The following is an 11235-nucleotide window of genomic DNA, read 5'->3' as shown; positions in this document are numbered from 1 at the left end:
AGGTAACGTTCACCGTAGTGTTTTTGACTTTGCATACTCTTTAACGAACGAATTACAGCCACACATCCATTCACCCAGCAGTCTCTCTCGCTTTTCATGGAGCCGTATAACTTGTTCTTTGCTGCCGACTCTTTGGCAAGGCCACCATCATTCTGGGCTATCTTGAAGCATCGCAATGGCAGTGAGGTTAGCGACGAAGAGTCCAGATAAACCTCCGACACATGTAACTTGGTCTGAACAGGGATTCAAACCAATGCCATTGGTGTCGTGACGCTAGTGCTCAACCATAACTGCGCCAGTCTGGCATTGCATTCTTTGTCGTCGCATAAAAGATACATATTTCCCGATCCTCCATACTGATATGACGTCATAAAAATCGATACTACAATACTCGACTCTACTCGACGCATATTACACGATTACGAATAGAATCACTGAGGCTGCCGCTTTTGCCAGCCTTATTAATTACGCACACGAGGAATATACACTACGATTATTTTACATATACTGAACCTACATGTATAGTATATGCAACATTTATTTGTCGATTATTCTGCAGGAAATTAATGACATCCGTGATGTTCGCCTACTGGATATCGTCCATTCTCTTGCTTTTCGGGACGAAGTCGCTTGGAATTAGCGGTATAGTATTTTCAGTAAATCAGTAGCCTACTGTTCTCTTAACAGCCAATTTCAGTAAAAATATCCTACCATAGATGCTATTATTTTCATTCACTCGCATTATGCGATGCACAACAGACAATGTGACGCAATGAACAGATAAATGGATGTCGAAACGACCATCCTTAACATCCACGGAGAGGCAATGTCATGTTTACTCCCAGTGTTCATGATACACCGACAATGCTTATTGAGTGATTCTGACAACTTAAATCCGGAAACAATCCACTCCAATCAATACTCATCATACTTCTGAATCAGTGGTTCGCAACCGCGGTTCATACGAGCCCTGGGAGTTCGCTGGAGGTCAATACACACACCAGACTTATACAAAAGAAGTCAACCTGATTTTCAATTAAAAGTCATTCCAATGTTTTTGTTTTGTGTGACAACCATGTTTACTTACATTGTTCTCTTAACATTGTTGTTGGTGAGCAGTTGATGCTGCAGTAGTACATAGCAGGGCTGTGGAGTCGGAGTCTGTCGAGTCAGAGTTGGAGTTCCTGTAATATTTTTCATGATAGAGTCGGACTCTCAAATTTGTTTCAGCCCTCCTTGGTGACGGAGTCAGAGTCGTGAAAAATTACTGTCTGGAGTCGGGGTCGGAGTTTGTGATAATGTTCCTGACTCTGACTTCAACTTTTTTAATATGAAAGCAAGTGCTTTCAAAGGCTTTTTAACATAACCCATAAAAAAATAAAATCGGGTTTTTATGTACAAAAATCAGTGTTAATAGTAATTATATCACAAGAGCATGAAGTGATGACTATTGTCTCAAATTCTCAGCGCTGACGAGGAAATGTAACCAATGTAGTTGTATATGATGCGATGTGTATATGATTGACAGCCCAACATGCACACTTGCACAGCCGTCAGATGTCAACTTAAAAAAACACGGGGAACAAATGTTAGTCAGTTGACTCAGTTCATACCAGGGCATCTCTCACGTAGTACCAAAATTATGCCCAAAGCGCAACTTCCTCGTTCCACGTTGTTATTGAGCCAGAAATGATTTATGAAGGTAAACTTATATTGAATACTATAGTCAGGCAGTATGGTTGCGTTTCCACTGCTCTCGATAATTTTGCAAGCGACTGCGTTGATTTTGACAGTTTCGCGTTCTTCGGGTGAGTTGTTCGTTATGACTAGTTTTCGTTTATACTCAACGTTTGGCCGCGACAGAGTCAAATTATGGCGATATTGCCATAATTAATAATGAAGCCCTCTACAGCCCCAACGAAAGTGTAAGATTTATACATCAGTAAGTTTCCCGAAATCATATGCATATTCGATCCATGAAAATGCTATCGGAGATCTCGAAGGTCTGTAAAAACTTATATATATATATATAGCGCCTGTACACGAATTATGGTTTCAGGGTAATCCAAGTATTTTGGCTATACCGGTTGGTGAAAAGCAAACACACACATTTTTGGAGCAGACGTGACTAATTGAAAGAGTTTTCGACCCAATCTGGGCATCAATGTCGCGAATATCACAGGAAATACATGAGATACTTGAACCATTATAATTATTCGCAGATGTTCTTGTTGTGTCTAATTCAACCAAAAGAAAACTAGCTTGAAAATTCTAGAGCAGTGATTCTTAACCCGTGTTCCACGGAACACTAGAGGTTCCTTGACATCGGACGAGAAAACGGGTAGTATCAAATTCTTAAGTGAATTATTATTGCTGGGTTGACTAAAATCAGTAATATTTTCCAGCTCAACTCCCGAAGTTGATGTACAGTTCAGTTTATGCACCAGCAATCTGTAGTAATGTATAAGATGTCTAGTTAGATATGTAATGTTAGATTTATGTTTTTCTGACTCAACGAAAAATTTTGAGTTCCGCGAAGGCTTGCTGATTAGCCTAAGTGTTCCGCGGGTTATAGTAATGGTTGAGTATCACAGTTACTGTAACACATGTAATATGAATAATTCTGCAGACGCTAAAAATAATCAGAATTCCAAACTCATGTATTCATGATCAAGCAAAAATTTCAGATAATATGTTAGACATTGTCGATACTCCATAATCAGGATATCATAATCGTGGGATATCTGATACTCCCAAACCAATCATGGAAAAACAATATCATGGTGACAGCCGACAACCAGCAACTACAAGTCAAGTCAATGAGTAAGCGAGTGGTGCATTTGGTTAAACACTGCAGTCACGACACTAATGGTTGCTGGTTCGAGTCTCGGCTCTGCCATGTCTCTACTCTCTATGTGTCGGAGGTTTATCTGGGCTCCTCATCGCCGATCCCGCTGTAAATACATCGCATTGAAAAGCTCAGAGGAAGAAAGAGCCGAACTCTTGAAAGATGGCAGAAAATGGACCGGAAAAAGGGCGCAAGACCAGCGTAAAAAATACCTTATGACATTAACTGTGCGAGCGCATTTGACCAAGTTGTTAAGCGCCAATTATGTGTGTCAATAAAACAAAACAAACCAAGTCAAGTCTATATCGTTTTCGTACAATATGTTGTTAGATATTTGACAAAGCTGCGATGTTATAATCCACTGCTGGTTGGTTATATATGTGGTTTGTAAGTTAAATTTGTAAGGATGTACACATTGTACACTGATGTACGTGTTCATAGCCGGATAAAAGGTAACTTGGCAAAACAATTCATAAAGAGTCCCAATAATGTTATAGCCCCACTCTTTTGATAGCCTAGAAGTCACATACCGAGCTTCACAGCATACTGTCGATTGAAAAACACCATCGCTGAACCGAATATTTCCGTTTATTGCAGGCCAATTTTGCAGTAGAAATTACATCAATGGACGATGGATCTCTCATGGAAATTGTGAGGTAAGCCAGTTGAATATGGCGTATTCAAATGAAATTAGGTGGATACCAACAAAGCAGCTAGAAGTGTTGTGCGATACGCAATCAACAGCCAACTAAATTATTTCGCGTGAATTCTTCCACCCGCGGATACTTAGTCATGAATTCATAATAAAGGTGCACGAGCAATCGGTAAACCCACCTGCTAAGAAGCAAATACGAATGAAAACATTCGTCATTTCCTTCATATTCCATGTCATAAATATTGTTCAGGCCTTCATGTATGTGAATTATCACATAAGGTGGATTTCACGAGAAAGGTAAATAAGATTGTACGTTTTGAAGGACGGAACATCTCTTGAAACGATTATGAGTGACCTGGAAAAGCTGGCTGAAAGAGAACGAGTTGAAGCTACTCTACAAGGTGATATTGCGATAAATTGGATAAAGTAATCGTCAAGCAACTAACAATCTATAGAAATCGATAGGTCGATCACCGTAAACTCCGTTTCCAATTCAACTCAAAAGTAAAGCATTTCAACTTGGTTTATACTTTACCCCTACGACGATAAAACGTCGGTCTATACTACATATTTAACTGAGTTAATTATTCATCAAGCTTTTACGATGAATTTGATCATGAACGAGCCTCGGTAAATGTTATGGTCTGAATTTGAAATATAGAACGCATGACGTCGGTGTGGTGACGCTCGTGAATGAATTTAACTCCACGTTTAGCAGCAAAGTGTTAGAATTCAATCATACAATAGATAAGAACCAATGTAACAGGAAACATGTTTTACCAGGGCCATATGTAATGTGCAATGCGGCAGAGTAGGATATCCAGTAAATGTGGGCTCATGTAAATTAGGACTAGTAGATTGAGACAGTGGATAATTGGAAATGAAATATATGATCTAATTACATATTGGATGATATAAATTCCACCATAAAACAGGGAATTGTAATATTTGTTTTTAATATGATAAATTCTAATCAACAACCCGACCAAAATACGATGTACCGTCGCAATTATTCGCAACAGACACGTGTTCAATCCAAACAGAAACCTAGTGCGTATTGTGTATGAGTTATATACAAGGGTGTAGCTATGGGACATATCCCTCGAAATTTGACTGTGATCTTGTGACGTCACTAGTTTTTACCCCGTTACAATGCAGTCGTGACTTATTGTCATCGTTAAAAATATTGCGGGCCAAGAGTAAACGCGGAGTAAGCATATGATTTCGACTATATTTGCAAGAACCATCATATCATGATTGGCAAAGATGATATGGATTATTAATAAATTAGATACCGCTCTATAATTACCAATCGCGAACAGCAATAAGAACATCGCACGAGGCGCGAATTGGTATTGAATAAACTTGTCAGAAATATTCATGTGAATAGTTAGCATATACATATTGTAGTGTCTGGTCGTAGCTCACTAGAGCTTAACATCAGACTATAAGCTAAATCATAAACCCATCCCGCAAGGCGTATACAGCATTCAAAATAGGTACTTTCTGAATCGCTGTAATATTTAAGGCACGTTTTTGAAAAATAGAAAGTAACAGTACTATTCAAGTATACATGAAAGTGAACCAGTGAATCCGTAGGATTGCCGGTGATTGCTCTTGTTACGTTTATCATTGTCGATGAGAAATGATGTAGTCAGAATCCAACAAATTCGCTGCATCAACCTAACACCAAGAACAATAAAATGATGTCGCTACTTGTCAATACAGGCGACTACTGCAATTATCATCAGCATCCCTGTCAACATAACGGAACATGTCTGAATAATGACACCAAACCCTACTATACGTGCAATTGCACCGACGGATATTATGGAAGAAACTGTAGCCGTAAGTATATCGTTTCTAATTATTGATCTATGTCAGTGGTTCTCAACCTTTTTGTCTTCGCGGACCCCTTCTGGACCCTCACGGACCCCCGCGGACCCCCAAAGTTTTAGTTCAAATTTAGATCCATTATCGAGCAACCGGCATCTGTCCTGTGCAAATATCAACTATAGGCTGGTGATAAACAGCAACAAAATAACATCATAGCCTCCTCTGTATGTAGAAATTAGGAATAATTTTATTAGTTCAAAGCGAAGTATGTAGCTAAATGTCTTGAAGTACGCGCTCGGGTCTTTAAAATCCGCGCCGTCTATCCGATATGAACGAGTGCCGAAAATCCATTTCCGCAAAGAGAGGCGGTTGCTATTGTAATCATAAAGCGTAACGCTTTCGACACCTCCTTTGGGCATGATCGCTAGATATGTGACGCCAAAAGTGAGGAACAGTTTTTAGTGAACTTAACATCCAGTAGAGTCACTTTTATCTAGCAGCTCATCTGGAAGTTGGTGGTTATGCCTATCACATGAGAATATGAATTTTGCAAACAATTAGTTTCTAAAACATCGCTGAACCTAACAACCATACGTTTGTATCAGTTGGCTATTGACAATTTAGCAATTCACATGTGTTTGCATGGTAGGATATTACATCTCCGACGGCCATTCTGTTTATGTGAGTCATGAAGTTTTAGCAGTTATGAAGCGAGACGGCCTTGTGTTTTCTCTAAATAAAAAATACCAAGTAGGTTATCAGCCATTTTATAAATTTTGAGGCTTCGCGGACCCCCTGAAAATGCTTCACTGACCCATAGGGGTCCACGGACCCCCGGTGGAGAACCTCTGATGTATGTGATGTCCAGACGAAGACAAGCTCGTTCCCACAATACTTTGTTGTGTCTACAGCGTGAGTAGGTTTGAAACAGTTATCGCTTCCTTTCCACGCAGAGGGATATTGTGAACACCATCCGAATGCCTGCCAACATGGAGGGGCATGTCTGAATAATGACACCCATCCGTACTATACGTGTGATTGCACCGACGGAAATTATGGAAAAAACTGCAGCCGTAAGTATATTGCTTCCAATCAGGGACGAATCTGATTCGGGAATTGGGCTTCGAGACGAGTCTAACATTGGAGTATTCATCATTAGCACGTAAAGACAGTATGAACGATGTGGAATGGAAAAAATCAAATATGTAATTTCTGTGACCACAAAAAATACAATGCCAGTTTTACATTACATTTCTATATATTTTCTATATAATTACTGTGAACACCATCCGAATGTCTATCAACATAACGGAGCATGTCTGAATAATGTCTGTCATTCATTACACATTCGTGTAATTGCACCGATGGATATTATGGAAAAAAACTGCAGAGATGAATATATCGTTTCTAATTCTTGAGCTATGCCAAGAAGTATATTCACTCACTGCCATAGCACTTGGTGGCGTATGAATTCAGTATGATCGACACATCGCTTCGTTTCTATATAAAAAATTACTGTGAACACATCCGGAATGTCTGTCAACACAACGGAACATGCCTAAAGAATGACACTCAACCGTACTATACGTGTAATTGCACCGACGTATACTATGGAAAAAACTATACAGCAGTAAGTATATCGCTTCTAATTTTTGAACAATGCTCAGGAAATAAGTCTCTTACTGCCATAACTAGAGTTGCATTTAAAACAAAAATCAATATAAAATGCAACCCTAGCCACAACACTTGGCTGTGTATAAATTCAGAAGGTTTGGCACATCGCTTCGTTTCCATCTAGAAAATTACTGCGAACACCATCCGAATGTCTGTCAACATAACGGAACATGTCTTAGTAAGCTCACTCCTCCGTACTATTCGTGTAACTGCGCCGAAGGATATTATGGCAAAAATTGCAGCCGTAAGTATAGGCTATATTGCTTCTAGATTTTGAGCTATGCGAAGGAGATGAGTCGCTGACTGCCACAATACTTGACTGAGTCTAACTTGAGTAGGTTTGATAAATCGCTTCCTCTCTATCCATAAATTACCGTGAATTAGTGTTGGTACGGATCGAGTCATGACTTGACGTGTCTTGACTTGGCGTTTCAGAAATGTGGATTGACTCGTGACTCGAAGCAAAATTTTCGAGTCAATTTTAAGTCACCAAGTAATCGGTATGAACTAAATTGCTTACGTTGTTAGACTAAAAGTAGACTAGAAGAAATTATGGACATCCGTCATTAATATCGCAATGTATATCTGTGACGATACACAGGAGCATTGCTCGTTTTCGCGCTGCCCATTGATTACTCTCACTCTCGTCGCAGCTGATCACTTTCTCCTGAGCAGACGACATTGTTGCGTCGCGATGACAAACTGCAAAATGCAAAATTCGAGTCTGATTTTGGGGTTACCGGGCGACGAGGCATCTGAGGGGAGGCATGAAACCACCTGACAGAAATAATGTTTCTTGAACTCGGTATGAGTTTAATCTGTGCTGAAACTTCCAAGTGTCAACAATGGCAATAATCATAATCCTAATTATGTTTCTATTTTAAATGTCATATTTGCGTCGTACCATCTACACCAGTGGTTTCCAACCTTTTTGTCTTCATTCCCCACTTCAGATTTATTCCGAGCCTTCATTCCCCACCAAGACCTTGAAAGCACTACGTTATCCTCCCCCCCAAAAAAGCTTGGTCTTGCCCCCCCCACAGGGTGATAAACCAAATAAAGCCCCCGGAACCATCTCAGCCCTCCTGAGCCTGTACGCCTTCCCCCGCTACTTATCAGCTACATCGGGTCTACTGTTTATTGCGTCGCCTTATGTCGACTAAACGAGCGTAGCGCGAAACTTTTATATAATTCATGTTTGAATAGGTCGATATGATCTGGAATTGCATATATTTTGCTCTCAATTTTTTATCCCATCTTTGTTAACGTAATCTGATTTAACGGTAGAGCTGAGTGAGGTGTGTTGGATAAGGTAAGACCCCTAACTAAATAAGTATTAAGGATCTTCCGGCGGACCCGTTGGTATATTGAATTCGTTACATTATGCTATTTCGTGACCGCCTATATCTGTTATGTCAAAAGATATGGAAATCGCCAAAACCAAAAGGCACACACGATTTCAAATTGGTGTTGCTTTACTGGCAAATAATTTTCCCCTGCGGGATGCCATTTTTTGTCCTGTGGGGTTCAGATCGTCAGGACATGAATATTCGACGCCAGCCATTCAGCCGCCTATGGACAACATATAAGTATATTGTATATATCTCGAAGTTTTCGGTCTGCACAAAGGCATTACGTCTCGGTCAAGCTCTTCTCGCTCTTGATTGTTCTGGCACACTTCTCGGAGTCGCATGTTACATGGCCTATAACTTCATATGTCTTGGTGCGTCGAGACACAGTAATGTCCGACATCGAAGTCTCCATTTCTATAAAATCTAGGTATTTTCGTTGGGGATGCGTACCCAATAATCAATATATTCGGCAATATTCAATAGCGCATTCAGCGCGAAAATTTTTGAAAAAGTGGCCTAAATTTCCAAAAAAAATACTCTATAATTTATGTTAATTCACGAGATAATTTTGGGCCCTCCGAGCTCGTGCGATGCACTGTCAGCCAGATATCTTTAGCAGTGGTAATCGGCTAATCATGGACATTGTCGTTGCAGATTGAAGCAATGCTTATAGAGGATGATATTTTATGAACTGCTGCCTTCGCCAACGCTGCATTCTTGTCAATTCACCATCAGACTTATACTGATATTTGAGCATATCTGGCTTCAGTCTCCAACTCTCCCTCGTAAAATAAAGTCTAAATATAGCACCAAAATAATTCGTAGATTAACTGAAATGAGTATCACAAATTTTAATCAGAAATTATTACAAGACACAGTATTTGGCTGAACAGTTGAAATGCCAACCGTTGTAACGAACATCCATGATTGTAAATTCAGTCACAGATATTGCAGACAGAGAAAATAGATGGGTTGAGCCTATCCCATGTTTCGTTAATATGCATAAATTAATGAATGCACTAACAATAACTTGACAAGTATCACGCTGTTCACTGCCGCCAATCTGACATTAACAAGGCTGGAATGATTGACGTCATTCGTCGATTGACGATTATGAAACGAATTCTATTATTTCTAGGTCTTGTGAGAAGTTGTGAGGACGCCCAATCAGCATTAGCACGTAATGACTCTGGGGGTGTGTTTAAATTAGACATACCGGAAGTCGGAACCACGAATGTATTCTGTGACGTAACTGACGATGGAGGAAACTGGACCGTGAGTTGAATGCGCGATTGTTGCAGAAAAAATTAAATCCTTTCCATTTTCATGAAAGGTTTTCCAGCGAAGAATGAACGGAGACGTTGATTTCGACAGAGGTTGGAATTATTACGTGAAAGGATTCGGCGATTTGCAAGGAGATCATTGGTTGGGTACGACTTTTCATATACAACTTTTGTATTATCTCATGAAGTGCGCCCAGACACACATCACGAGGAGCGAAGAGGTGTCATATCCATTGGTCGTGATCTAGCAGATCTATGGTAAAGTAAATTGACAGTGTGAGCGCGTTTATAGTGAACACTACTGGAGAATTTGTTTCATCATCTTGTCACTGCGCCCACGTCAAGAACTCGTACGTATGTAAGTTTGTAATCATCTGGCGCTCTACTTTCTTTCAGGCGTGGAAGCATTGCATCAATTGACCAAGACAGGGGATATGGAGATGAAAATCAAAATGATCACGAAAAAAGAGGTTTATTGGGTTGCTAAATACAGGTGAATATGAGTCGTTGGCATTATCATTTCGGTGCATTTCATCAATCTTGTATTTCTCACAACGCACACGCAGGGCTATAACGCCAGATTGCGACAAAATCAACAGGAGCATAGAGATATGCCAACTTCTATCATCGTTAGGGTCACTGTTTTAGCGTTTAATACCTGTATTCACCGTATATTTGCCAATATAATGGTTGGCGAATAAAATTATTGCTAGGAAAGAACCCCAATGATCCGTAATATAATCCTTATAGACTTATGATATTACGCATGCAGGCTGAAATACAAACTATTCGAGCGAAAAACAAGGCAAGGATTTTAACATTTTGGAATCATTCGAAATTCACTCAGCGGTTCTCATTTTCAGCTCCTTCGGCATCGGCCCCGGATCCGACAACTACAGACTGAACGTATCCGGATTCTCCGGGAATGCAACCTACGATGGTCTCTCATATCACAACAATCAACAATTCTCAACGAAGGACGCGGATCACGATTCTCATCCGTCATTGAATTGCGCTTCTTTTCGCGAAGGAGGCTGGTGGTACAAGAACTGCGCCGAGAGCAATCTGAATGGAAACTTCCGCAAAACAGGCGTCAAGGGGATTTGGTGGGGTGATACCTACAACCTCCTCCGCTTCTCGGAGATGAAGTTCCGGAAAAGATTGTGAACTTGACTTTTGCGGATCTGTGACGTCACACTTCAAAAGTAAACTTTCTTTTATGTGAGTGTGACGTCGCACCGACGTATGACTGTATTGACTCAAATTTTCTAGCGCCCTCTCGCGGTGATCGATTTGCAAAAGGTTGCGAAAAGAGAAGAGAGGAATAGATATTCATAGCGCCATCTTGCGGCCCGGGCGAAATATGAAAATCCGCGAGAAAACGGTTTTACGAATTCCATATGGCCAGGCTGTTATTTTCTTACCTCTAGTATGATCGAAATTCATTCATTTTGACTGCTCGAGTAGATCTTATTTGTTTGCACTATGTACGCTACTTAGCGGCTACAGCCAGCGCCATGCATAGAGTGACCGCACGCGTTGAAATGCAATACATTTCATACAAATACTTTATAACGAAGTGAAAAT

General features: G+C 40.2%; 1 protein-coding gene across 1 annotated transcript; it reads left to right on the top strand.

Moving 5' to 3' along the window:
* The first annotated feature begins 6199 nt into the window (after positions 1-6199).
* On the top strand, positions 6200-11031 carry LOC145435478 (microfibril-associated glycoprotein 4-like). Its single transcript, XM_080312753.1, has 7 exons — positions 6200-6251; positions 6293-6412; positions 7138-7257; positions 9504-9640; positions 9699-9795; positions 10045-10141; positions 10512-11031. Exons 1-7 carry the CDS (start codon positions 6200-6202, stop codon positions 10813-10815), a joined length of 927 nt encoding a protein of 308 aa, XP_080168879.1. The 3' UTR covers positions 10816-11031.
* Positions 11032-11235: the final 204 nt, after the last annotated feature.

The sequence above is a fragment of the Botryllus schlosseri genome, chromosome 3 (assembly GCF_051294905.1).
Source record: "Botryllus schlosseri isolate E-star chromosome 3, Bs_hap1, whole genome shotgun sequence".
NCBI classification, from domain to species: domain Eukaryota; kingdom Metazoa; phylum Chordata; class Ascidiacea; order Stolidobranchia; family Styelidae; genus Botryllus; species Botryllus schlosseri.
Note: the sequence above shows the minus strand (reverse complement) of the source record. Positions and strands in the feature narration are given on the sequence as shown.

Excerpts from the sequence above, each read along its gene's own strand:
- LOC145435478 (XM_080312753.1), top strand. The coding sequence starts at position 6,200 with ATGTCCAGACGAAGACAAGCTCGTTCCCACAATACTTTGTTGTGTCTA. Across the intron at positions 7,258-9,503 it reads TTATGGCAAAAATTGCAGCC|GTCTTGTGAGAAGTTGTGAG; the intron begins GTAAGTATAGGC and ends TATTATTTCTAG. Across the intron at positions 9,641-9,698 it reads ACGATGGAGGAAACTGGACC|GTTTTCCAGCGAAGAATGAA; the intron begins GTGAGTTGAATG and ends TTTTCATGAAAG.